Source organism: Calidris pugnax, unplaced genomic scaffold, assembly GCF_001431845.1.
Source record: "Calidris pugnax isolate Ruff unplaced genomic scaffold, ASM143184v1 scaffold38, whole genome shotgun sequence".
In the NCBI taxonomy this organism is placed as follows: Eukaryota; Metazoa; Chordata; class Aves; order Charadriiformes; family Scolopacidae; genus Calidris; species Calidris pugnax.
In genome coordinates, this window is record NW_015090995.1 from 3,706,975 (window position 1) to 3,734,894 (window position 27,920).

Consider the following 27,920-nt stretch of genomic DNA (forward strand, 5'->3'; position numbering starts at 1 on the left):
ACCCTGCGCCAGCTCGGCCCCGGGGGTCCCCCCTCCATCCCGTCCCTCCCGCACACGTCCCGTCCCCCCCAAGGCAGGGACCCCACGGCGGGGCAGGAGGGGGGGATCGACCTCACGGTGGGTGCCCTGAAGGGGGGCACTGCTGGTCCCCAGCCCCCCCAGGAGCTGGGGGTGAGTGGGGTGCCTCGGGGGGAAGGGTCAGGCAGCGTGGCCGGGTGGGGAGGAAGGAGCTGGGGTTGGAGGGGAGGAAGGAGCTGGGGTTGGAGGGGAGGAAGGCTTTCAGCATCCTGCCACGGAGGAGCTTGTGCTTGTTTTGCTGCAAAGTTGTAGCTGGTCTGAACTGGAACTGCCTGTCACATGAGCTGATTCAGCTGCTGAGCAACCTCCAGGTCCACAGCGTGGGCTGGAGGGGTGGTGGTGGTGGTGGTGATGGTGGTGGGTCTCAGCCCCAGGGAATGAGGATGCAACCAGCCCTTCTCACACCTACCCCGGGGCTGGGAATGGGCTGGGGAGGGGGGTGTGTGTGTGCGCACACCCCATCTCCAACAGAAGGAGAGCAAGGCTGTACCAGATGGCTGGGTTGTACTGGGAGGGCTCCTTCCCCAGCTGGTGTCAGTTGGGGTAGCTTGGGTGCAACCGGGAGAAGGTCAACAGTTCCTGATGGGAAGCAGCTGGTGCTTTTCTCCCAAGCAGAGTATTTTCGACTTTGAACGGGAGTCCCTGACGGAGCCGTGGCACATCGTGCCTGGGCTGAGGGTTCCTTGTGGCTGCGGGGAGCCCCCGAGAGCAGGGAGGAAATTGCCCTGAAGCTCTGCCCTTGGCCCATCCTGGTGGATGCTACAGCATCCAAAAGAGATCCATCAGATCTGTCCCGCACCAGTGGTTCGTGCGCTTTTTTTATGGCCCAACACTGGCAGAATGCTTTAAAAAAACCCACACATATTATAAAGCTTTCAAAGCAAAGTGCAGCTGCGGAGAGGAGCTCTCCCATCCCTCTGCCTGCAGGATCCAGGCAGAACAGGGACAAATTGCCAATGGCAGCGGGGCATGGAAAATGTAGGAGCTGGCCTACAGCTCCCTGGAATTACAGTGTATTTACTCCGGTGGGATGAAGAGAGAGATAGGGATCTGCCTGGGGCCTTTTAAGAGGAGCTCTGTAGGGCTGGCACCCAACTGGGGGTAGATGTCCTGAGCTTGCCAGTCGCTCCTGTGTTCATCCCCGTGCCCATGGTGGCCATGGGCCCCTCTGTGGCACAGCAGGGACATCACCCAGCAGCAGTTTGCAGGAGGGGTGCTGGGCCTGGCTGCTCCTTGGCTGGAGTCAAACTGGGAGGTTTCTCTTCCCCATTCCTCCAGCAGTGCCATCCTGCATTCATCCCATGGTGGCAGGGCACCCCAACCCTCGGCTGGTGGAGGCCATGTCATTGCTAGAAAACAAGATGCAAGTGAAGGCAGGCGCTTGCCCTCTCCCCTGGAGCCCCAGCACATGCCTGCCTAGCTTTTTCCTTATCTGCCAAATGGCAAATAGAGATTTACCAAAGAGGTGTGGGCTTTATTCCCAGCTGTGCACCTGGTTGGCAGGGTGACCTTGGGCATGTCCCCTTATCAGCCATGACTCAGTTGCCCAGCTGTAAAAAGGGCAGAAAATGTGACCTTTAGGAGTTTGTTGGAGAAAAGGAGGGTACTTTGGAGATGCTGAGCTTGAGGGTGCAGAGGGGACACAACACTTCCCTGTGGGCAGCGGTTCCTGGCATCCAACCAGGGCCGGATCCAGAGCAAACCGAGGCCATGGTCCCCAGGGACCAAACCCTGAAATTACCGAGGGCAAAACTAGTCATTGAAAGCTGAGCAAAACTTCTGGGCTTGACCAAAATGAAGCAGGCAGGGCTGGTTCCAACTTTTTCATCTCAAATGCATTTTGCCACGTTCCAGTCTGTAACGGCTGTGGGGAAAAAGCTGTTTTTCAGGGCTTTGGTCTGGAAGGTGGGGATGGAACAGCTGGGCAGCTCCTTCAGATCTCTTCTGTCAGTGTTGTGGTTTTACTGACCTCTCCCTCGGAGGTGACTGGTTTCACAAACACATCTGGAAGGCTGCATCAGCCTTTCCTGGTGGGAGGATGGTGCCTCAGCAAAACCAGCTGTGCTCCTTTGGAAATCTGGCCCTTCTCCATTGTGGCACTCCATGGTCCGGAGTCACTGTGAGGGCACACAGAGCCGGTGGCACCTTCTGGCCACCGTGACCGCTTGTATCCCTCGGTGTTTTCTCTGGTCCCCCTTCCCACTGCAACCTGTTGGTGTTACTGGGCCTTTTCCCAATGTCAGCAGTAGAATTTGTTTGGTTTAAATTACTTTTTTTTTTAAAAAAATAAATACGTGGATCATATTGCCGGAAGGGGTCTTGGGTGAGGTTGCTCCTGTGGTTGTGGTTGTGCTGGCAGACCTGAGAAGGCAGTAGCCCCAGGCAGAAGGCAGGGATGAATTACTTCTGAGTGATGCTCCCCAGCCCTCTGGAGCAGCCCAAAAGCAACTCCCAAGCTCAGGGTTGAGTTTTTTGTTCTGTTTTTTTTTTCTTTTGCTAGTTTGTTCTCTTTACACATGTTGTTTTTTAAGCTGTACTGGGACTGCGATGCACACATCTGCTGGTCGGTGGGGAGGCGAGGTGGGAGGAGATGTTGGTGAGCCAGGACACCTCTGCACTGAGCAGTGCCCCAGCCTCCTTGTGCGCACTGTGGTGACAATGGGAAGGCTGATGATTCCTGGAGGGAGCTGGAGATCCTTCTCCCCAGCAGGAGACTGCGGAGCGTGTCTCCCTGCCAGCCGAGAGGGCAATCCCAGAGCATCCTGGCTCCAGGGTTCCCTCCTGCATCCGAGCTGCCGTGTTTTGGGGGCCCGCTTGGCAACACCAGCAGTGTCTGACCCTTCTCCACATGCTCACCAGGGTGCCCCACTCCTCCAAGGCCACCTGATAGTGAAGTTTCTTGGTTAGGTCAGCAAGGAGAGCCCAGGAACCAAACCACCGCACGTGCCCTTTGCACCACGGTGCTGCTTGCCACCCCCAAGTGCTGCTTCAGCCTCCTGCAATCGAGCTGCCCAGTTAATGTTTGATTTGCCTGGTGGCGTGCAGCCCGACTGAGCCAGCACAGCAGCAGGAGCAACCCTGGCAGATGACGCTGACCCCACCAGGGAGGACAGGACACCAAGCTCTGGGGGTCCTCGCCGAGGCTTGCTCCACACTCACCGAATTCCCTGTTGGAAAACATTACCTAGGGAGATGGTGCCCTATATCCTGGGGCAGAAATGCGTGTTTTTGAGGAAAAGGCAGGCAGGCAGGGAAGTGGGGTGCACCTCTTTGACCCTTGGAGCTGGTGGCACCCCTGTGCATTGTCACCTGGAGTTGGCTTTGTACCTTCACCAGCCATCTGCAAGGCATCCATAGGGCTGCTGGATGCTGGGCAGGGCCAAACAGCCCCCCAATGGGGGCCCAGCATCCAGCAGCCCTATTGCCCACCTCAGCCCCCCAACCTCCTCACCCCATGCCTGCCCCGAGGCTGGCCCCAGCAATGACCAAGCCCAGGGCTTGTGCAGAACCGGTGGTGGCTGGTGGCCACCGAGCTGGCTCTTAACAGCGTTTGCAGATGTTTCCTGCCCAGCAGTGCGTAAGAAGCAGGGTCTGGAGCTCGGCCAGCATGACTCGGAAGGCTCTTGAGGTCACGGGCGACATCGGGCCGAGAGTTTGGTGGCTGCCAGGAGGACGCAGGGGTAGGCGATCCGACCATCCGGCTCACGTGCACGGAGCCTTGGGAGCCACATGGCCTCTGTCTCTGGCTTCTGGATACCCAACACCAGGGCTGGAATCTGCCACCCCTCTCAGCCCTCCAACCTCCTCACCCCATGCCTGCCCCGAGGCTGGCCCCAGCAATGACCAAGCCCAGGGCTTGTGCAGAACCGGTGGTGGCTGGTGGCCACCGAGCTGGCTCTTAGCAGCGTTTGCAGATGTTTCCTGCCCAGCAGTGCGTAAGAAGCAGGGTCTGGAGCTCGGCCAGCATGACTCGGAAGGCTCTTGAGGTCACGGGTGACATCGGGCCGAGAGCTTGGTGGCTGCCAGGAGGACGCAGGAGTAGGCGATCCGACCATCCAGCTCACGTGCAGGGAGCGTTGGGAGCCACATGGCCCCTGTCTCTGGCTTCTGGATGCCCAACACCAGGGCTGGAATCTGCCACCCCTGGTGGGTCCTCCTCGTGAGCTGGCTGTTTTCCCATCCCCATCCACCAGCTGCTCAGTGTGGTCAGCAAAAGCCCCCACCATCCCAGTGTGGCTCTGTTTGGGGCAGAGGGAGTTGCTGAGGGACCCTGTTGGGTTCAGAGATGCCATCAAGGGACTGGTGGCCGTCCCCAGGCACGGCAGGGAGTCTCTGGTGACAAGGCTTGCTCTCTGGGAGTCACCGGGGTGACACTGGTGCTGCGTCAGCGTCGAGGGCTGGTTGTTTTCTCCAGATGTCAGCAAAAAGCAAAGGTCAGGGCCGGGAGGCTCAGCTGACGGAGACGTCGGGGACGGGAACTCCCAGCCCCTGGAGCAGAGTGTGCTGAGTCCTGGGTCGTCGGGCTCTGCTGAGCCTGGAGGTTTGAAGCTGGGGATTGCACGGTGTCACACTTTGCCAAGGCATGACCAAGATAAGCGCGATCTGTGCTGACTCTCAGACCACCTCACGGGCACTTTGGCCTCGGGCAAGGCTGGAGAACTTCCTCATCCTCCTCTTCCTCCTCCCAGTTGCTGGTTCGGTCGAGCCAGGACAGCCAGCAGAGAGCCAAGGGCCAGCTCTAGGCACCTCTGCCCCATGAATGGCATGGTAGCACAAGCCCTGCTGGGACTGGCAAGTCAGGCTGAGGGGCTGCGAGTCCCTCTTCCTTCCACCCCACGAGTCCTTGGCCCGGGCTCTGCTCTGGGCTGGGATTCAGCCTCCTCCTCCATGTTTAAGCTGTTGGCAGCCGGAGCCAACGCGGTCAGCTTTTCCCTTGGAGGAGGAGGTTGGTTGGCTCTTTTAGAAGTAGTTGGCTTAAAAATAAATCAGGCATCTTCCCCGTCGCTGCAGTGTGGACACACGGCTCCCTGCCCAGGGGGGTGGTGGAGTCTCAGTCTCTGGAGACATTCAAACCCTGCTTGGACACGTTCCTGTGCAACCTGCTCTGGTTGGACCTGCTTTGGCAGGGGGTTGGACTAGATGATCTCCAGAGGGTCCCTTCCAACCCCATGTGATTCTGTGACAAGGTGGGCAGGGGCCACAGATCAAAGCTGACCTGGGTTTTGCTGGGCCAGCACCAGTTTGGGAGAGTCTTGAGGGAAGTTCACTGCACTTGGGGCCAAACTGGTGCATCTGGGAGCTGTGTGGGAGACATTGCCCACCATATGCGAGGGCTTTAACAGGACTGTGCTGGGCTTTCTCGGACTGGGAGGTGTCAACTCACTTTGCGGTGTCCCTGCTGCACGGCAGGGTGGGTTTGGAGGTCTCTGCCCAGGACCCTGTGCTGGAGATGAAGAACAGAGGTTTCCCCATGTCTGAAAGCCCCTGCTTGGCCTCCCAGTGCCATCCAGCACCAGTTGGCCTGTAGCTGGGAGCTGGGGAGGGGAACAGGGACTTTCTGGCTGGCTTGGCAGCACGTTACCTCCAGTGCCTGGATGTGGCTGTGGCTCCGTACCCTGTCGGTTGCCCATTGGCGTAGATGAGGAAAGGTTGAACTTGCAAACTGAGCAAGAGCAGAGCCTGGCCCCAGACCGCTCTGTTCACTCAGTGAAGCTGTCCAGGGCTTTATGCTCCACAACCAGCCGGCTGCGGGCCAGGTGCTGCTGCTGTGACACACAAGTAGTGTTTGGGACTCGTTGCTGCAGAAGATGATCAGCTGTGGACTCTCTTGGCTTCTGCCACCTGTAGCTTTTCTAAAGTCTTCTTACCTCCTGTGTTTCCCAAGCTGGAAAACTGCAGATCAAGCCCACATCCATGTTTTCAAGGGTGAAGCTCTTTTTGCTCTTGTCCTTTTCTCGCTCTTACTGTCCTCTCCTTCAGCACGTGGGTCTGTCCTCCCCCTTGTGCCCCACCTGTGACCTAGGCATCCTCACATGGGGAGCCCCACAGCTGGCACTCCCAGGCCCCATTCAGGTGGTGGAGCCCCTAAACCCCGGTCTTTGTTTTGCCCCGACAGGCCATCACTCAGTCCCCGAACACCGTGACCGAGGACATTTATACCAACGGCTCAGCTACTCTGGGCAGCCCCTCCCACAGCAATGGCCGGGAGGTGCGGAAGATCCGCCTCATCCAGTTCGAGAAGGTCACGGAGGAGCCCATGGTGAGAGCTGGCAAGATCCCAAAGCCTTGGTGGCACCCAGGGGGACGGTGGGGCAAGTAGAGTCGTGCCAACGGGCTGGCCTTGGGGGAAGCAGGAGATCACTGGAGACCTTGGCCATGGGAAGAGGGTGCTGGATCCTGCCTCCTGCCTGGGGGACATGGAGCGAGCCCCATCAAAGGGTGGTGATGCTTGTGCCAAGAGGAGCTGCCAAGCAGAGGGCTTCCCCCCAGCCACTGCACAGCCCACCAAGGACATGGGCCTGGAGAGGACTTTCTGAGAGGGTGGGAGCTCTCTCCTCCAGCAAGCAGTCATGGATTTTCCTGTCTTCCAGGGAATCACGCTGAAGCTCAACGACAAGCAGAGCTGCATGGTGGCCAGGATCTTCCATGGGGGCATGATTCACAGACAAGGTAACGAGGCAGTGTATGGGGTGCACGTCTGCAGCTGGTTTCTTTCCCTGGAGAGACAAAGCAGCTCCCCAGCATCGCTGGCTTTCCCCTGTGATGTGGTCATCTGTGTCCATGCCTCCACTAGGAATATGTCAGGAACTCGGGACTCGCTGGTCTCTCTGCATGGTTGTCATGTTCATACAGTGGAGGATTTAGGGAGAAATGAAGGGTTGGGGGAAGGGCTCTCCCAAAAAGGAACCCGAGACCATCTGTCTCCGTCTCGTGATGGGGTCGCTGTAATGAGAGATGGATTGTACCCCAGAGACTGCAGGGAAAGCTCTTCTCATTCCTAAAGTGCACAGGTGGGACAGGCTTGCTGTGGATTGGCTCTGCAGACCAAAAGAAAGTGCCAAAAAGAAATAAATAGGTGCTCTATTCTGGTTGTGGGTCTTGCCAAGGGGACATGGAAATGAGATGTTCTGTGCTTAGAAGAAGAGGCCCCTTTTCCAGCCTCGGACCCAAGTGGGAAGTCTGAGCTTATCCCTGCCAAAATAACCCAGGAGCCATTCCAATAACACTACTGGAGCCTGATTTATAGCAGTGTATCAGAGACTGTAATCTGGCTGGGTGTAGAAACTGAAAACACCCAAAGTCAAGCTCCTATAAGGAGGCTGTCACTTGGCTTCAGGTGAGGTACTTGGGGTTGGGTTTGAATAACTCTGAAACAGGCGCTTTGACCAGTTGAAAGTGCTGAAGGACACACAGCAGAAAGCAACCTGATGACCTTCAGACTGGATGTGTATTGGGTGGAGGGGAAGAGTCCATTCCCCACGCGCTGAGGTGACCTGTGTGGCTTCACAAGCATTGTCCAGGCAAACATCAGGGTGTCCTGGCTGCAGCTTGCCCCAGGGAGGTCGGGAGGCTGGTGGAGCTGTGTAGCTTGGGTTTGGTGAGCGGCTCTTGCCTGGTCCTGCATTTTCATGTTTCTCCCATTGCTGGCAGGCTCTCTTCACGTGGGTGATGAAATCCTAGAAATCAATGGGCAGAGTGTGAACAACCACTCAGTTGACCAGCTGCAGAAGATGCTGGTAGGTATTTGTGTTTGGCAGGGCTGTTCTCTGGGGAAGGACCCCTTTGACCTGCAGATGTGCATGCTGGCTGAGCACTCACCCCCTCTTAGATACCAGAGCCACCACACAGCTGCCTGCAGCAGGAGCCAGGCAGCTGTTCCAGGGTGCTGTAACACGGCCAAGCGCCAGGTCTTTGTACACAACCTTGGTGATCTGTGCCTGCTGCTTGTTCCTGGCCTCCCGAGAGCAGCAGCAAAGGCTTTGGATGGGTCTCTGACACGTGCTAATGTGTGTGGAGCTTGGAAATCACCTCTGTTTGCCAGGGGCTGGCTGCTCCTGCAGACCTGAGCTATTCCTATAGGTCACCTTGGTGCCATTTTCCTGCTGCTGAGGTGATCTTGCCAGGTCCTTGCCACAGACAGCTTTGGGCAGGGTCTCAGCCCTCGGGTTCACGAACTGAGGCCATCTTGATCCATGCCTCATGAATGGGACTTGGCTGGAGGGAGAGGTGGTAGTGGTGCTGAAGACACCCACCAGCAGCCTAAGCAGGAGGCCTGGCCCTGCTGCAGTGCCACAGTCGTAGAATCATAGAATGGTTTGGGTTGGAAGGGACCCTAAAGATCATCCAGTTCCACCCCCCCTGCCATGGGCAGGGACACCTCCCACCAGACCAGGTTGCTCAAAGCCCCATCCAACCTGGCCTTAAACACCTCCAGGAATGGGGCATCCACAATGACCCTGCTCCAGACGGTGGGACCAAGGAGGAGCTTGTTTTTGTCTCTCTCCCGAGAAGGGCAGGAGGCCCCTCCAAGCCTTCCAATATGGTTGTCCCCATGGAACCATGCAGGTCTTGTGAAGCATGTGGGGTGGTAGTGCATCTGCTCTGTGGTAGGCAAGGGAGGGCTGTGCCTCTAGTGTCACCAGGAGGGTAGGAGCGAGAGGCCAGCATGGAGGGAGCAGATGAAGGGGACCTGGCAGAACCCCTCTGCCTCTGGCAGCCTCTCCTCCCAAGCTCCTCACTTGGGGCAGCCAGGCCAGAGATGATACGGATCTCCATGTTCATTCTGGTGATGCTTAGCAGTGCCCACAGCCAGCCCCTTGTGGGGGTGTTGGTGTTCCCCTGTAGGATTGGGATGAGCATGGCAAAGCTATGCTGCCACGGCTCTTAGCCCAGCCCCAGCAGAGCTGTTTGTGACCAGGCTGTGGTGTCCTCCAACATCCCATCACAGCTGGGAGCACCCAGGAGTCTTGCCTTTGCAGGTCCTGGTGCTCAGCAGCTCCCTGACCGGGTTGCTGCTGCTGAGCTGCCTCCAGACACCACCTTCTCCAACTCTTCTTTCTCCCCTTCCTTTGTTCACTAGAAAGAAACCAAGGGGATGGTGTCAATAAAAGTCATTCCCAACCAACAAAGCCGCCTCCCTGCTCTCCAGGTAAGTACAGCCTCCAGACCCCGTGGGATGTGCTTGGGATATGGCAGTGGGACCAGGGGGGGACCAGAGCAAACCTTGGGGGGCATCTGTGCTGAACCAGGGGAAGGACAAAGGGACGGTGGCCCAGTCACCTTGCCTGAGCTGCTGGAGGATGAAGGAACCTGTTTTGTGCTTACATTGCTGCAAACGAGTAGATTTTGGCCTTGTGAGGATGCATTTACCCAATGTAGACAGAGGAACCTGGCATGCCTGCGCCGCGGTTGCACATGGGGACAGCGTTTGGTGATGGGAGAGCAGCAGCATGTGTGCACACCAGGAAGGGTGAGAGAGTTTCCTGCCACCCTCAGAGACACGGCCGTTAGAGCCACATCCCCTTTACAGGGGCCACAGCAGGTGCAGCACCGGGCTCTGGCTGCTCCCCACCATCACTGACACCCGGAGCATCAGCCCCGAGGAGGGTGACGTAGGTCCGGATGCCACCAGCACGCCTGTGAGCAGCGAGGGGGAGGAAGGAAGCGGTGTCAGGGGGGAGGAAGGCAGCTCCTTGTGCCTGCTGCCACTGCCAGAGTGGGGGTGAAGTGCTGTGGCAGGGGGTGACACCTGCCTGGCTTTGCCTTTGGAGTCCTGCTGTGGCCGAAGTACTGGGGATGGTGGGGAGGGCTGGCTCCTCTGCCAAGACTTCAGTGCGTGGTGGCTGGGATGCTTGTCGTGTCTCCCGATGCAGGAGACAGGCAGGAGTGGGAGAGGAGCTCAGAGGCAGGAGGGGGGGGCTGGGTGGGGCTGGGGGGCCTGCTGCCACTGCCAGAGTGGGGGTGAAGTGCTGTGGCAGGGGGTGACACCTGCCTGGCTTTGCCTTTGGAGTCCTGCTGTGGCCGAAGTACTGGGGATGGTGGGGAGGGCTGGCTCCTCTGCCAAGACTTCAGTGCGTGGTGGCTGGGATGCTTGTCGTGTCTCCCGATGCAGGAGACAGGCAGGAGTGGGAGAGGAGCTCAGAGGCAGGAGGTGGGGGCTGGATGGTGCTGGGGTGGGCTGGGGGAGCCCATGCCGCTCTCCTTCCTTACGTTGAAGTTTCTGAACGTGGTGGCAAGGGAAAACTTGTCTCCGTTTGTCACTCAGCCCATGCTGTCCCCGTTCAAGCTCAACCAGCCTTGCCACGTGTCTGTTTATTAAACAGTGGCCCATGTCTGCCCTTTCCTAGCCTGGCCCAGCCAGCTCCGATCGGCCAGGCCAGCTCAGCACCAGGGGAGAAGTTACCTCTGAGAAGAAGAACACGGTTGCCAGCTCACCCGAGTCTGGCCGTGGGCTCAGGGAAGGACACAGGGACAAACTCCTTCCCAGCAACAGTTGTCCTCCTGGGGCCATGGTGCTGCCTGCTCCCCAGAACCACAGCTCAGGGGCTGCCCACTTCTCTGCTTGTTGCAGTCCGCCACCAAAAGTGGACTTTGATTTTTCGTTTTGACTCCTGGATCCCCGTGGTCACCTTCATTTCAGGGTCTGGTGGGCAGGACAGGGTCAGATGCTGGCAAGATGATGACCCCCCTGCCCTGGCTTGCCCCGCAGCCTGGCAGCCAGCCACTTTGAGGGCAACTGAGTGTCTCCTGGGACAGGTCTGCTTGGGAATGAGAAGATGCGCTCAGAGCTCCTGGGGTAGTCACCAACCTGTTCCCAGGCTCAAACTGCAGCCTTTTGACTTCAAAGACCAGGGTTTCTCATGCTGGAGCCTGCCCAGTACCTGGGCTTCTAGCCCCGAAGCGGGGGCTAGCAGCAGGCAGGCAAATAGCTGGCATTTGGAGCTGGCCCTTTGCAGTCTGTGGGTGATGTCTGGAGCTGTCTGATGCCAACTCCTAACTGGTGTAAGGGAGGGTCTTTCCAAAAGTGACCTGGCTGTGTCTGGCTTGGGGTACCAGGGCTGTGGGAGCAGAGGGCTCCGGGCAGATGCCCGGGCAGTGCTTGCTGTGTGTTCCTTGTGCTGATGACCAGCTTCATGGTGCCAGAGAGCGCTTTCAAAGCAAGCATTCGTCCTCATCCTGAAAGGAGATTCCACTTTTGTTGTCTTCTATTGTGAGAGCTCTCGTGACACAGCTTGATCCATATGCTCTGCTTTTCTGGCAGTGCAAGGGAAGGGACCCTGTGCATGTCCTGCTGGCCCTGTGCCTCCAGCAGTGCTACTGAAGAAGGATATTCTGTGCAAAATTGTTTTAATGTGGAACAAGGACAGCGTGGTCTACCCTACCCAGGGAGGAAGGCTTTCCAGGCCCTTCCTATCACATTTGAGGACAGGACATAGGCGTCACCCCGTGTGATTCCCTTTGCCTGCTTGCTGCCTGCTGTGTTTCTGGGATAAGTAACTTGGTAGGGTTGTGCTCGGGGGAAGCCTGCATTAGTGTGAACGTGAGGCTGGGTCTGATAGTGCAGCTTCCCCTGGAGAAGGATCTCCTGCTGGTGGCACGACTTCTGGGCAGCCCCAGGCTGCTGGGTGGCCCCCCAACCATCCTGAGTGATCACAGAAGTCTCAAACAACAGGGAGCACCCATGACTTGTAGAAAACCCTGCAGGGACAAGAGACCCAAGAAGAGGAAGAAGGGCAATGTGAGGTCTGTGCTTAGCCACAGCCTTACTTTGTTCCCAAAACCCTGCCTTTGGCTCCCCATCCTCCATACCCTGCCTTGGCTTTGCCCCCACGCTGTTCCTGGTCTGGTTGGGGTTTTGCTGGGTGCACTGGCCAGAGACAAATTTCAGCTGCAGCAGAGTTTCAGAGGAGAAACTGTTCATCCAGGCACTGAGAGCAAGCGGTGGTGGAGAAAAGGCTGGGTGAGCATGCGTGGTCAGCCCTCCTCCCGGGGACAGGTGACTCTCATCCATCCTGTCGCTCTCTGACGGTCTGTTCTTCCTGAACAGCCTTCCTGGAAAACAAGGTCCATGTGTGAAAGCCACAGGCTGTTTCTCTCCTGACCTTGCAAAGATGCTGGGGGGGCAGTGGGAGCTCAGGGGTGCCCGGCTGCCTGCTGGTTTCAGGAGGGCTTGAGGCCATGGGGAGGCAGCAGGGTGGGCAGCCCCGGGGGGAGCAGGCACTGTGAACTCCCTCCCAAAGAGCTGAGCAAGCAGAAGGGACAGGGAAAGGCCACTTTCTCACGCCTTCCTGGTCCCCAGGGCTTTTCCAGCCCCGGGAGGGTGGCACGGTGGCCTGGGAAGCAGCAGCGGTTCGTTTCCAGTTGCAGCTGTGATGAACGTAAAATTGCAGGAGTAGCTGATGCTGAAGATACTGAAGGACAGTTGTAGGCAGGGATGGACATGCCACAGCAGCCTTGGCTCCCCAAATGCCCCATGCCATGCAGGGGAGTGCCCGGTGCTGGGGAGAGCCCAGGGCACAGCAGATGGGCATCAAGATGTGGTCTTCCCTGGGGTCCCCAGGACACGGGACTGTGATGGCTCCTCTCACTCACCCCACTGCAGACCCCTGTTACTGTCAACCATGTTGGTCTAGGTGGTAGGACTCATCTCCAGCTGGTTTGTGCAACACCCAGGGGACATGTCAGGATTCGAGCAGCAGCTGTGGGGCATGAAGGCCTGCCTAGGTGCCATTTCAGTGGTTTCCAGTAAGGCCAAGATGCCACCATCCTCCTTCCCTCACCCACCAGCGTGTCTCACTGCAGCTCCATGCCCAAGAGCTTCCCCAAAGGCTTTGTGCCTCTCCTTTCTCCCCACCTGGCCCTCATGTCTGGGGTCCCTCGTGGAGCAGGGACCTTGTGCCTGGAGCTGGCTCTGCCATCACTTTGGGGGATGCCAAATGGGGCCAGGAGCTGGACTGGACTAAATTCAGCCACCCTGCATGCCCATGCTGACTCCTTCCTCCTCTCTCTTTTGCAGATGTTCATGAGGGCGCAGTTTGACTACGACCCCAAAAAAGACAACCTGATCCCCTGCAAGGAAGCGGGGCTGAAGTTTCAGACCGGCGACGTGATTCAGATCATAAACAAGGACGACAGCAACTGGTGGCAGGGCCGGGTGGAGGGCTCCTGCACCGAGTCGGCGGGACTCATCCCTTCTCCGGAGCTGCAGGAGTGGTAGGTCCCTGGATTTGGCCAGAAGGGCTGGATGTAAGAGTGGAGGTGGGAACAGTGACCATGTGCTACCAGGAGTGTGAGCACGTTGAGTAACACCAGCATCACTGCTGGGAAAAGGAGGCAAATGTCCCCTTTATCTGCCACAGGGTGAGCCTTTGCCTGTCCCAGTAGCCACCCTGCTCCTCTTGTCCTTCCATGTGTGAGGGACAATCCTGCTGCTCCCCCAGGGCTTGGGGTGACAGCTGGACCACGGTGGTATCCTCCTCTCTCGGCAGGCGTGTGGCGAGCGTCACCCAGTCCAGCCAGAGCGAATCCCCGAGCTGTAGCCCCTTTGGGAAGAAGAAGAAGTGCAAAGATAAATACCTGGCCAAGCACAGCTCAAGTAAGTACCAGCAGAGCGATGGACTCCATCCCCAGCCCTGGCCATCACTGCTGCCTCTGGGCAGGGAGGGGTCTGTCCTCCACGGGAGTCACACCGAACAGCCTGGCCGGGTTGGCAGTGGGGAGGATACCCCACAGCTGTCAGCTTTTGGAGACCCTTCTCCAAAGTCCTCTTATCCTTCAGGTGGCCACAGCTGTGTCCCCAGGCAGTTCTGTAGTGCATGAGGCTGGGGCTGGTGACAATCCCTGACACTCCTGGCCCCAAGCTCCTCGGGAGGTCAGGCTCCTGGACCCTCAAACTCCACAGGGCAGGCGGTGGCCTTGCTGCTGCTCAGCGATGAGGAAGCAGCCCGAATGGTCCCCACAGCTGCCAAGCCGTGTCCCTGGTGAGGCAGGGACTGTGCTAAGCCTGCCCTGGGCCAGCAAAGGCGGGTGCCTGAGGACGTGCTGGCTCCCGGCCCGGCCTGCAGCTCCAACCAGCAATAAACAAGGCTGTAAATCAGCAAGATAAATAAAGCTCCCCCAGCAACAAGCTCCCTGCAGCGTCCTGTCACCTCCCCACCCCAGCTCCCAGGTCCTGCTGTCCTGAGCAGAGTGACTGAGCCAGAGTAGCCCTGCCTTCCCCTTGGGTGGCTACTGGTGGTCGCCCAGCACCCCCTCCACACCTCACCTGCTTACTTGAGGCTGCTGCCCTTATTCCCTGAGTGGCCAAACGGGGATGAGCTCCCAGCCCAGTCCTCATGGCTCCCTCCATTTCACCCGAGGACCTGGCTTTGGTCTGACACGTGCCTGGTCCTGCTGCTGCGGCGGCCAAGCCAGCTCTGACCACTCACTGTCTCCTTTCTCCTCCACCCCAGTTTTTGACCAGCTGGATGTGGTTTCCTACGAGGAGGTGGTGAGGCTGCCTGCCTTCAAGAGGAAGACTCTGGTGCTCATCGGTAGGTCCAGCCCCAGGGCATCCTCTGCAGCTCAGGTGCTGCCTGTGGTGGGTCCAGGGAAGGGAACCAGGACTGGGGCAGCTCTGTCCTTCAAAACCTAGCAAGCTCTGGGGAGCGTTTCTTCTGCCTGCAGTGGTCACCAAGCAGGCTGACCTCCTCCGTGTGTCACTGTGCATGGTCTGGCACCCGCACTGTGATGCTGAGGTAGAGTTAATTCAGGAGTTTCCAGCTTCTAAGTGTCTTTATGGATAATTTTTATTAAAAGCAGCTCTGCAGCTGCACCAAAGGAAGCACTCCCACGCCGTGGGTGCTGAGAGCTTGTCAGTGGACCCCATAGAACATGAGGAGCCCACGCAGCCCAGCCATGGTGGCTGCTCAGCAGGAACCTGTCCTGTCTCCAGCTGGGGCTGGAGGTGAGCATGCCCAGGGCAGGGAGAACCTCTTCCAGGGCTAGAAGACACCATGGACCAGCTCAGAAAGCAGATCCTGCGCCAGGCCCCAGGAGCTCTGCACTTTTCCTCAGACACAGAGCTGAAGCGGGGCTCCAGCATCTCCTGCCAGGCTTCTCTGAGCTCACCTCCAGTGTCCATCCCTCTTTCTCTGCAGGAGCCAGCGGTGTGGGCCGTAGCCACATCAAGAACGCTCTGCTCAGCAATAACCCGGATAAGTTCATGTACCCACCCCCATGTAAGTACCCAGCCAGGGTGGAGGGCACAGCACAGGGCACTTTTCCTCTCACCTCCTTTAGCCAGGACCTTCAGACAGCAGATGGGAGGTGGGGAGATGTTCCTCCAGTGCCACCAAGCCCCCAGTGGCAGTGGCCACCACACAGGGCACCATAGGGCATCCCTGCCTGCTGTCCCATGATGTGGTGGGCTGAACCTACCCATGATGGCTGCAGGGCTGCTCCTGCCCACATTGCAGAGATGCCTCACTCTTCACATCCCAATGCTTCTCCTTGGACTGGCTGAGTTCCCTGCTCGTCCCAAGCAGGAAGGAGCTGAAAGGGGATTAGTACAGCCTAGTCTTGAGTTACAGAGGTCCTCCGTCCCCTACTCCCATGCTCAAAAAGGGAAGGCAAGATGCCGAGGTCACCCAGAGCAGAGGCTGCCTGCTCCACTCTGTTCCCCAGTCCTTCTGGGGGCCAGCACTCACCATCTCCCTCCTTCCCCAGACACCACACGCCCCCAGAAGAAGAATGAGGTGGACGGGAAGGACTACTACTTTGTTTCCACCGAGGAGATGACCCGGGACATCTCAGCCAACGAGTTCCTGGAGTTTGGAAGCTACCAGGGAAACATGTTTGGCACCAAGTTTGAAACAGTGCACAAGATCCACCAGCAGGACAAAGTCGCTATTTTGGACATCGAGCCCCAGGTAGAGAGCAGGGGAAGGGGTGGGAAGGACAGATTTGAACTACCCATGTGCTGGCTGTGACTGTCCCTGCCCTCCCTGGTGTGCTGCCCACCTGCCCTTCCCAAAGGAAAAAAGCCAGGGAGCATTGGGGTGGCATTCCCCTTCCCAAAATGTGGGTGCAGGGAGGGTATTCCCCACCCTGGCTGTGACAGCAAGGCCAGGGCTGTGCTGCTTTGGGAGTTGGGGTGCAGGGCCAGCATGTGCCCCCCCATAGGGATGCTTTTCCCTCTCCGACACCAAGCACGTGGGCGCTGCTTTGCGAAGTGGTGGTTGTGTCCAACAGCCAGCCCAGAGCAGGGCTGAGATTGCCCTTAGGTCCTCCCCATGAAGTGTGGGAGAAACCATGCTGGGATCCATGCTCCAGCTTCACCCAACTACCCCCAATGTCACCCAACTACCTCCATGCTCAGGAGTCCACCCAGAGAGCCCATAGCCCCAGTGAGCCCTTTAGCCCATCACTGCATCACGGCCACCATCACACCCCGGCTGGGGACAGCGTGGGGGGTGGTGGGGGACAGTGTGGGGTGTGGTGGGTGCTCCCACTCTTGGAATGGCCAAGCTGGTAACTTCACCCCTCTCTCCACAGACCCTGAAGATTGTCCGCACGGCTGAGCTCTCCCCATTCATAGTCTTCATCGCCCCAACAGACAAGGCAGAGGAGGTGGGTGGTCCCAAAGCCGAGTCCCCCCTCCAGCTGGGCTCACTTGCCCCATGGCAGGGCGGGGGTGAGGAGCCCATCGGAGCAGCCCAGGGCTCTCTCCCTGCTCCACATCAGCTTCTTCCTGGCTCTGTTGATTTTTGTGGTCCTAGAGAGCAGGGCAGCTTCCTCAGCTCAGACCTGAGAAACAGGAATTGGTGATTCCTGACCCCTAGACCCTCTCCCAGATTGACACCCCCCCCAGTAACCATCATCCCTGCAGCATAATCAGCTGCTAACTGGGGTGCAGTGGGGTGCACAGCCCCAGCACCCAGAGCCCTCTCCAGCTGCAGCGCTGCCGCAGAGCAGGAACAGTTATCCTGCCATCAGCTATGCAAATGGAGACACACAGACAGCAGCTCCTTTCATTCTTTGCCTCATTAAGATGCTCATCCCTCCAAAATTAGGATGAAAGCGGCAGCGATTAACTCACGCAGTGCCAAGCAGCTACAGGGCTGGGAGCAGTGATGCCTTCCCTGCCCTGCATCCTGGAGCAGCTCCCCACAGGGATAACTCCACAGGGAGAGGGGAAACTATGGGAGAAGGGGGGAACCCACAGAGCTGTGCCACTCCTGGACGCGTGGCCATCCAAATCCACCTCTCCCCAACCTATTAATTTGGGGTCCATAAAGCTTTAAGATACAGTTTGCAGGATGGATGTATTTATGCAGCCTTCAGAGGCACGTTAACCTGCAGAGGGTTGTAAAGCCTGGCTGGGAGGGACGAGGGGGGGCAAACATCAGGGCTGAAAGGGCAGTGAGGCAGCCTCCTATCCCCCCACCTCCGTGTCCCCCCCCACTTCCATGTCGCCCACCTCAGGCTCCAGCCAGAGGAATTAACTCCTGCCCCCCCACCTCCGTGTCTCCCCCCCAACCTCGTCACCCACTGCAGGCTCCAGCCAGAGGAATTAACTCCTGCCGCAGTGGGCAGGGCCAGCCCCGCTGGCGCAGGCACTATATATAGCTCCCTGCTGCAGCCCAGGTAACTGCCTGTGAGAAGGGATGCAGCAGAGCCAAAATGTGCCCAAAACGTGGCCCAGCAGAGCTCAGATGACCCTGGCAGAACTGCTCCTTGCTCTCCCCTCTCCCTCTCCAGAAGAGGGGCTGGGGCACAGCACCCTGAGCTCATCCCTCCCCAGGGAAACGTCTGCGTTTCAAGCTGTCTTAGGGAGATACATGGAAATCTGCCTGGATTTCGCTGTGGAGGGCACAACTGCTGGCAGGGACACACTCCTGGGATGTCCCTGTGAGCTGGGGAGCTGTGCAGGCTACCCCCCCCACCGGCAGGAGAAAGCAGGCAGCTTTGCTTTTGTTATGAAGAAACGTAATTCCATCCCAGCCAAAGCCAGCACAGGGAGGCTGGTACAGCTCTGCCAGGCAGCGCTGCTCTGGGCAAAAGCCAGTGAGGAGGTACCATCCTGCAGGGATCCTACCTTGAAACCATCCTTAGACCCTGAGCTGCTGCTCCGCACAGCGTAATAATGAGCATCCTGCTGCTTGGGGAACCTTCTCCTCCCAGGGAGCTGCCCTAAAGGTTTTTAAAGATAAATCCAAGACCAAGAAGGTCTGGCATCACCAGCAGGTGACCCAATGCTCCTGGCATTGCATAGAAGTCCAGCAAAAGCCCCAGACACGCACTCCTAGAGATCACACAACAGCTCCCAGCTTGTCACAGAGCCTGCAGAGATGCTCTGTGCAACCACTTGAGCTGTTTTTGTGGTGGGAGTTTGGTTGTTGGGGTGGGCTCTGAAATCCCCCTCCTCCCCAGCCTCCTGATCTCACTTTCTCTCTCTGGTTTCTTGCAGTCAGAGGCGCTGCAGCAGCTCCGGAAGGATTCCGAGAGCATCCGGAGCCGATACGCACACTACTTTGACCTCTCGCTGGTCAACAACGGGGTGGAAGAAAGCCTCCAGCTGCTGGAGGAAGCCTTTGAGCAGGCCTGCAGCTCTCCACAGTGGGTGCCCGTCTCCTGGGTCTACTGAGAGGGCATCCAACCCCAGCCGCTTCCCATCAACCATCCTGCAGCCATGAGGAGAAACCTCCTCCTCAGCTTCCCCCGATCCACACACAGCCAAGCACAACTCCCTTCCTCTGCTGCTCCACGGACATGGTCTTGAGTTGGTTGACACACACGCACAGGGTCTCTGGATCTCCTCTCCCTGGGGGACAAAGGAAAGGGGCTGCCCAGGGGACAGCCACCTCCAGCAGAGGCTGGGGCACCCCAATAGCTCAGAGCACAGCTCCCCACCTTGCCAGGCAAGGAAAAGCACAGTCCTCAGCCAATCTTCTCCACATCAGTCCCAAGGAAAGTGGTAGAGCAGGGGCTTTCCAGGCAGATGTCCTCTGCCATGGCAGGAGGACATACATCACCATAAACACCTCAAAAGCCTGGCTGGTGCCCGTGAGGCTTCACACACACCACACCAGGGCTCCTACATCCAAGGGTTTCCCCTCACAAATGGGAAGAGCAAGACTGGATGTGACAAAGGCGGCATGGAGCATGCCACCCCCCCACACCCCAGGCAGGTCCCATCCCATGTTCTGAAGTTGGAGTGTTCCTGATTCACCCTGTGCAACTGTAGTTGTTGAAAAACCAAAACTCACCGTATTTAAATTCTCACCGTGCAGCTTGGATTGTTGCTGTCTGGCCGGAGACCCTCGGCAGCAGCTGAGGGAAGTCCCACGGACCAAACACCAGAGGGACAGTTCCATGGGTAAATTAGATGCAGCCACACGTGTTTGTTGCATGCAGTAGAAACAGCATCTCTACAAAGATCATCCCAGGCATGTCTTTCCAGAGTCTAGGGTGTCTGGCACACTGTATGCAAACATCAATAAGCCACCCACACCAAGGGGGTTCCTTCTTCTGACACACAAACTCCACCACAACCATGTTCGGGAAGCATCACCATGGCTCCCGGGCAAGCCATAGCCATCCTTTAGGTGAAAGAATCTCATTTGTGTGTTCAGCAGTCAGCAAGGGGAAAGGGAATAAGAAGTCTTGTGCAATTATTATTTTTTTTTTTTTTTAAGGATGCCAAAAATAAAATCTGCCGCAGTGGGCAGGGCCAGCCCCGCTGGCGCAGGCACTATATATAGCTCCCTGCTGCAGCCCAGGTAACTGCCTGTGAGAAGGGATGCAGCAGAGCCAAAATGTGCCCAAAACGTGGCCCAGCAGAGCTCAGATGACCCTGGCAGAACTGCTCCTTGCTCTCCCCTCTCCCTCTCCAGAAGAGGGGCTGGGGCACAGCACCCTGAGCTCATCCCTCCCCAGGGAAACGTCTGCGTTTCAAGCTGTCTTAGGGAGATACATGGAAATCTGCCTGGATTTCGCTGTGGAGGGCACAACTGCTGGCAGGGACACACTCCTGGGATGTCCCTGTGAGCTGGGGAGCTGTGCAGGCTACCCCCCCCACCGGCAGGAGAAAGCAGGCAGCTTTGCTTTTGCTATGAAAAAGGTAATTCCATCCCAGCCAAAAACAGCATAGGGAGGCTGGTACAGCTCTGTCAGGCAGCGCTGCTCTGGGCAAAAGCCAGTGAGGAGGTACCATCCTGCAGGGATCCTACCTTGAAACCATCCTTAGACCCTGAGCTGCTGCTCCGCACAGCGTAATAATGAGCATCCTGCTGCTTGGGGAACCTTCTCCTCCCAGGGAGCTGCCCTAAAGCTTTTTAAAGATAAACCCAAGACCAAGAAGGCCTGGGATCACCAGCAGGTGACCAGATGCTCCTGGCACTGCATAGAAGTCCAGCAAAAGCCCCAGACACATGCTCCTAGAGATCACACAACAGCTCCCAGCTTGTCACAGAGCCTGCAGAGATGCTCTGTGCAACCACTTGAGCTGTTTTTGTGGTGGGAGTTTGGTTGTTGGGGTGGGCTGTGAAATCCCCCTCCTCCCCAGCCTCCTGATCTCACTTTCTCTCTCTGGTTTCTTGCAGTCAGAGGCGCTGCAGCAGCTCCGGAAGGATTCCGAGAGCATCCGGAGCCGATACGCACACTACTTTGACCTCTCGCTGGTCAACAACGGGGTGGAAGAAAGCCTCCAGCTGCTGGAGGAAGCCTTTGAGCAGGCCTGCAGCTCTCCACAGTGGGTGCCCGTCTCCTGGGTCTACTGAGAGGGCATCCGACCCCAGCCGCTTCCCATCAACCATCCTGCAGCCATGAGGAGAAACCTCCTCCTCAGCTTCCCCCGATCCACACACAGCCAAGCACAACTCCCTTCCTCTGCTGCTCCACGGACATGGTCTTGAGTTGGTTGACACACACGCACAGGGTCTCTGGATCTCCTCTCCCTGGGGGACAAAGGAAAGGGGCTGCCCAGGGGACAGCCACCTCCAGCAGAGGCTGGGGCACCCCAATAGCTCAGAGCACAGCTCCCCACCTTGCCAGGCAAGGAAAAGCACAGTCCTCAGCCAATCTTCTCCACATCAGTCCCAAGGAAAGTGGTAGAGCAGGGGCTTTCCAGGCAGATGTCCTCTGCCATGGCAGGAGGACATAGAGCACCACAAAAACCTCAAAAGCCTAGCTGGTGCCCATGAAGCTTCGTACACACCACACCAGAGCTCCTACATCCAAGGGTTTCCCCTCAAAAATGGGAAGAGCAAGACTGGATGTGACAAAGGCAGCATGGAGCATGCCACCCCCCCCACCCCAGGCAGGTCCCATCCCATGTTCTGAAGTTGGAGTGTTCCTGATTCACCCTGTGCAACTGTAGTTGTTAAAAAAACCAAAACTCACCGTATTTAAATTCTCACCGTGCAGCTTGGATTGTTGCTGTCTGGCCGGAGACCCTCGGCAGCAGCTGAGGGAAGTCCCACGGACCAAACACCAGAGGGACAGTTCCATGGGTAAATTAGATGCAGCCACACGTGTTTGTTGCATGCAGTAGAAACAGCATCTCTACAAAGATCATCCCAGGCATGTCTTTCCAGAGTCTAGGGTGTCTGGCACACTGTATGCAAACATCAATAAGCCACCCACACCAAGGGGGTTCCTTCTTCTGACACACAAACTCCACCACAACCATGTTCGGGAAGCATCACCATGGCTCCCGGGCAAGCCATAGCCATCCTTTAGGTGAAAGAATCTCATTTGTGTGTTCAGCAGTCAGCAAGGGGAAAGGGAATAAGAAGTCTTGTGCAATTATTATTTTTTTTTTTTTTTAAGGATGCCAAAAATAAAATCTGTTGATGTGCAATAGGGACCTTCGTTCTGATCCACTGCAGGGAAACAATGAGCAGCAATAAATGTGTGCTGAAACATTGCCCTGACTGGTGTTTTACCTCTTAGCCTGAGTGCTTGCTCACAGCTGGAAGTCTCTTCCCACCACCCTGACCCCAATACACCAAGGTTGGTACCAAACAGTCCCTCCAGCCACCATCAGACCACTCCAGCACAGTCAAAGAGGGAAAGAGAACACCCAGCTTCCAGTCACACATCCCAGTGGGTTTTACCAAACTGGAGAGTGGTCCCTAAGCACCTGTAAAGTCCTGACCAGCAACAAAGGTCCCTCTAGGTCCACATCAACAAGACCACTTCTCTGCACCAGGAGCTTCCTCAGGAGAGCAGCATGAAGGCTGGGCAGAAGGGGCAGCCCTTTACCTGCCCAGCTGGAGCATGAACATGCATCGAGCTGCCTCCCCTCCCCACGAACAGACCACTGACCTCTTTTAAGAGCCAGATGAGCAAGAAAAATCACCCGTTCAAAAATAGGGCTTTTATTTTTATGTAAAAAAAAAAAAAGAGTAAATAAAAACGGACTTTATCCTTTCTGCTCGGGTTCTGACAGCCACCAGCTGCTGGCCCTACTGCCTGCGTGTATCTCTAGCGTTGGAGAGGAGAAGAGTCAGATGGTTAAGACAGAAACAATGCACAAGGCTAAAACAACCGTTACAGAATCTCTGTAGGGATGAAACTCAGAACAAAGCAGCCTGAATCATTCCCCATTAAAAAGAGGTTAAAAATCCTGGCTCAGTGCTACCCTGTGAGAAAGGAGAGACCTCCCACCCCCAGCCAGCCACCCCAGATCAGGAAATTAGGACAAGTCTTTCTGAAACCGCTCAAGCCCCACACCCAGTGTCCCTTGCAAAGCTGCCTCTGGCCAAGGTCTTCCTCACAAGGACTCCAGTCCCAACAGCCCCTTTAGAAAAGCAGTGACCAGCTGCCTTCTGGTCACTTCACTTCTGCCCCCCCAGCAGCATCCCCACCTCCAGCCTTCAGAGCATATTACATATCAAAATAACAGAAGGCAGTTGAAAGCATTGCTGTCCCATTCCAACTGGGTATATTAGATATCAAAATAACAGAAGGCAGCTGAAAGCATTGCTGTCCCATTCCAACTGGGTAGAGAAAAGCAAAGAGCCAGCAAGAGGGACACACTGAGACGGTCACTGGGGCACTGGGTCTGGGGATCAGCTGACAACTAACAAGCGGGTCCCAGCACTATAAAGCAAAAAGAAGGAATTTAATGTTCTAATCCTTTCATGATAAAAGTTAAAAAAAAAGTACCGAAGACTATCTGGGTGGACTATTTGATCTCCTCTAGCTGAAGGTCAAGCCAAGCATACTGGAGGTTAAAACCAACCAGAGCCCTTCAAATAACCAGTTGATCGTCCCCATCCAAATTGATTCAAATGGGCTGTGACAAAGCCAGTCCTCCAGATATCAACACATTCTGTGACTGTCAGGTAACAGCTCCAACCTTGGAAGAAAAGGAAGAAAGAGGCAGGAAAAAAGGGGGAGAAACGTTATTCCTCCCTCTCAAGATAAAAACAGAGACACCAAGAGCCAGGAGCTACAGCTTCCCTGAAGATACCACTTCTATTGGCATCGTGGTGTTCAGCTTTAGAGAGCAATCCAGCGCAGGGGCAGTCAGGCACCCCACTCCTCTGGAGACCCTTAAAACAGGATGAGGAGGGGGACCCGAGCAGGGTGTATCCTGGACAAACACACCTGCTCACTCCTATACACAGCAGAAAAGGAGCTCGGGACCTGCTGGCCCCTCTGCCATGTGGCCAGTCCTCTTTTTCTCAAGGCCTCAGACTCCTCCCTTCTCTACCGATGAGGTCGCCTGCTTTGGACAGATCCAGTTGCTTACTCTGAGCTCTCTTCTACCTCCTTCTGTTTCTTCTTCTTCTTCTTCTTGGTGCTGGGCTCACTGGCCTGTGAAGGGGTTGGAGAGGTCAGGAAGGAATCAAAAAGGAATGTCCCCCCTGCAACGTCCAACTGCTGATTTCAGGAGGAACAGCCCCACTTAAGACACAGTGGAGGCTCCCCACGGCCACAATCCTCCCTCACCACCGTACAAGCACCCCAACTGAATGCCACCATCCTCCCCACCAGGGCCCGTTACAGGCCACCAGGGCACAGAGGTGGCCTGGCAGAACAGTGTACCCACCAGCAACCCTCGGGCATAGGGATGGGGGATCCCTGCCCCACTGCAGATCTGCCCCCACAAGCCTCACCTGCCTGACCTCCCACCACCCTCAACCAGTTTCATGCCCTGCTGCAGATCAGCCCCCACAAGCCTCTCCTGCCTGACCTCCCACCACCCTCAACCAGTTCAGTTTACAAATGCCTCTATACAGACATCTTCATCTGCCTGTGGGAAGTGTAGGACACTGGGGACATGCAGAGCAGGATGCTGATGCGTTTATCCTGGAGGTATTAGGGAGAGACAGCAACCTCTCCCATGCCACCACCCAGTCACATACCACTTCTATTTGCTCTCCTCCACTCTCAGCTGCCTCTTTGGCCTTCTTCTCTTTCTTCTTCTTTTTCTTCTCCTTTTTGGTCAGCTCCTCTGGCGGTGGGGTGGCAGGGGATGGTGGGGTGACAGCCTCATCACTTTCACTCTCCGACTCTCGCTTCCTCTGTTGGGGGAACAGGTTGTCAGACACATCATCTTCCAAAGGAGCTCAAGCGATGGGAGAATTGTTTGCAAGCCTGTTGCAACTGTTTTGCCCGATTTAATCAAACTTTGCAGTTAACAGGGGTTGGAAGGGACCTTTGAGATCACCCAGTCCAAAGCAGGTTCAACTAAAGCAGGTTGGACAGGAGGTTCACCTAAAGCATTCCAATTTCCTGGGATGCTGCAGCTCATACACCACAAGTCAGAGCTCCTCATTCTCATACTGGGCTACAGGAAGATCATCCAGTCCAACCCCTTCTGCCAAAGCAGGTTCAACTAAAGCAGGTTGAACAGGAGGTTCACCTAAAGCATCCCAATTTCCTGGGATGCTGCAGCTCGTACACAAATCGGAGCTCCTCATTCTCATACTGGGCTACAGGACAGTTAACAGGGGTTGGAAGGGACCTTTGAGATCACCCAGTCCAAAGCAGGTTCAACTAAAGCAGGTTGGACAGGAGGTTCACCTAAAGCATTCCAATTTCCTGGGATGCTGCAGCTCATACACCACAAGTCAGAGCTCCTCATTCTCATACTGGGCTACAGGACTCGCACCCAAATTACAACATCTCAGAGAAAAACACCCAGGGATAAGGCCCTAAACAAGTCACCCTATAGTTAGCTCATGGGCCAGGCAACCACAACACATGTTGGGGCACTGGACTCCCAGAATATGAAGCACCTTCCCCGTAAAACAACCAGCCAAAAAGCAGCCTGGTACCAACTGCCTAAAGGAACTGCTGCATATTCACTCTTCATCAGAGCCCAAACAACCTTACAGCCAGAGAGCACCAACAATACTCACTTTTGAAGCCCTCTCCACCTCTGAAACAGCTTGGGGAACAGCAGCTGCCTCTTTCTTGGAAGCATCCCTGAAAGAGAAGATCCCCAGGCTGAGCAGGACAGTGGCTGCCTCACGCTGCTCCCTGTCTGGGAAGGGGGAGGCTGGTGTGGGGAAGACCTGCAGCCTGCACCAGGGCCAGCTGGGCCGGGCAACGGCAAGGTCCTCCCCCATTTTAATTTAGCAGACTGACTCCCTCTAAAACCACAAGCACAGGCTAGAAAGGGATAACCGTCTGCTCAGGGCCTTTCCCTCCAGCACTGCCCACTTGCAGGACGTTCTCTGGGACTGCAAGAAATACCACCACACCCCACGGGTCCAGAGAGTCAACAGCTTGGGCCAGGACTAACATGGTCCAAGCACAAACAGCAGCACCCAGCCCAGCCACACACCCCGTACACACCTGTAATCCACATACTCCTTCTTCCAGGAATCCGGCGTGCTCTCGTTGGGCTTTCCATGCTTGTCCAGCAGACCCTTCTGGATCATCATCTTCTTTTGACTGGCCTGAGAGCAACATGCAACAAGTCAGACTGCAGCTCCAGGGAGGAGAAATCCTCCCCGGCACTTCAGCCACTCGGCCTAAGAGGAGGTAGTCCAGGAATAAGACAAGCCAACAACCACAACATTACTGATTTAACACTTCTCCAAGGACCTTCTGAACAAATCACATAAGCATCCCCTGCACAGCAGCCTACAAATCTCAGACAGCAGGCGTCTTTATCAGTAAACAAGGGCTAATTTGTGGGGGAAGTAACAGCAACAGAACACAGAGAATGACATGGGGTTGGAAGGGATCTCTGGAGATCACCTAGTCCAACCCCCAAGCAAGAATAAGATGACTGCACATCACGGAGCTCAGATCTTTGCATGAGTTCCTCCAGCTTCGTGACATGCCACATTTCAGCTGAACCCCTCCAGCTGCAAATGCAAGGCCTTGCTAAAGTCTCCATGCTGCTTGAAATGGCCTGCATCACCTCACACCTGCTGCGAGATAGATGTGCTTTCTACATTTCACCTGAACCACAGGAATGGAACAAGCCACAGCAACTTGACACTGAGTTTTAAGTCCAAACTGCATCACTTGCCACAGTGAAACACCCGTCCGGCTGCAGTGAAGCTACCACTGCTGACCTGCTGATTTCCATGGCTACCACATGCTTGAGATGGGAGAGAAACCCAACAACGGGTGTCCCCACTGCTCTGGTCGTTCAGGCACGATATAATGTCTCACAAGAGTTTACCTTTTGGCACTGTTGCAATTGCACCAGAAAGAAAAGCAGCTCTTTTGCCCATCCCCTCCAGAGCCATCAGTATGGGGTGATAGATGAAGGTCATCTTTGCACAGAGTGCTAATGCCATCTAATTTACATCATTTGGCTCTTTACCAGAGGGGGGGTGGTGCTCTACAGACCTGAGGAGCCCACACCTGAGCACCAGTGGCAGCCCCAGCTGGGCCTCAGGCAGAGCTGCCCTGTCTCCTTGGGGAGGGAAAACCTCTCTCCCACCAGCACTGGGAAGCACCACCATCCTGGCTCCAATGAGAGCACAGAAGTATTACACCAAGGCCTTGGAGAAGACACAGACACAGCTCTGCCTGAGGTGCCTGGAGTCTCATATCCCGACATCCCACCACCACCCTAGGACTGACTGCACCCCCCTGACCGCTCACCTTGGGACCGAGACCCCATTTGCGGGGATAGGTGTCTCTCTCCATGATCACCCTCTTGATCTTCGCCACAATGCCATGGTCGCAGGTAGAAATGACAGCTGTGGTCATCAGGGCAATGGCTGCAGAACCAGGCAAAGAGTTCATTAACAGCAGAACTGCAACAGCAATGAATCTGCCACATTCAGCCTGTTCTTTGCGCTCCTCTGTCAGCACAAAGAGGAGCAACACACCCCCCCACCAATGCTATTTCACTCCAAAACCTCACTGGAGGTAAGTTCTGGACTAACGCTTCGGAGATTGTCAGTCATGGGTTAACCACACCATAAGCACAGGTGTCTCCAGCTTACACCAGGAGACCGGTTCTGGATCAGTGAACACAGCAAGACCAACCATTTCCCAGATGGAGAAAAGCTCTGTGAGCAGCTGCTGCAGCACTTCCAGGCAGCTCAAAGAATGATGCCACCATAGACAGGAGCAGTGCTGCTCCTTTGTCACCTCCCATAACCTTGAGGAGCCAAACTAGAGATTAATTCTACCAATAAATGATGTTTTTCTTGCCAAGTCCCTAAGATGACCAGAGTGCAGGCACTACAAACATCAAGGTGGAATGGTTTGGCTGTGTTACACCTCCAAGGCCCTTCACAATCCCATGGCTCTACCAGGGCACAAGGGCGTGCAGCACTGAGCATCGTGACAGATCATCTCTACAGTACATCACTATCTGCCACCTACACATCCTTTTTGAAGACCCTGGTTAGAACAAACCACCCTTTGGAGTC

General features: G+C 56.2%; 2 protein-coding genes across 2 annotated transcripts; one reads left to right on the forward strand and one right to left on the reverse strand.

Moving 5' to 3' along the window:
- Positions 1–6,191: 6,191 nt before the first annotated feature.
- Positions 6,192–19,754, forward strand: MPP1 (membrane protein, palmitoylated 1). Its single transcript, XM_014955287.1, has 11 exons — positions 6,192–6,337; positions 6,669–6,747; positions 7,729–7,814; positions 9,158–9,226; positions 13,094–13,290; positions 13,566–13,672; positions 14,529–14,609; positions 15,216–15,296; positions 15,784–15,986; positions 16,612–16,686; positions 18,527–19,754. The coding sequence occupies exons 1-11, from the start codon at positions 6,335–6,337 to the stop codon at positions 18,701–18,703; spliced, it is 1,158 nt and encodes a 385-aa protein (XP_014810773.1). The 5' UTR covers positions 6,192–6,334; the 3' UTR covers positions 18,704–19,754.
- A 3,762-nt stretch (positions 19,755–23,516) lies between these two features.
- On the reverse strand, positions 23,517–27,549 carry LOC106895696 (H/ACA ribonucleoprotein complex subunit 4-like). The gene is made up of 5 exons (XM_014955288.1): positions 27,142–27,549; positions 25,873–25,976; positions 25,434–25,500; positions 24,435–24,593; positions 23,517–23,883 (listed from the first exon to the last, which is right to left on the reverse strand). The coding sequence occupies exons 1-5, from the start codon at positions 27,283–27,285 to the stop codon at positions 23,815–23,817; spliced, it is 543 nt and encodes a 180-aa protein (XP_014810774.1). The 5' UTR covers positions 27,286–27,549; the 3' UTR covers positions 23,517–23,814.
- Between the last annotated feature and the right edge of the window lie 371 nt (positions 27,550–27,920).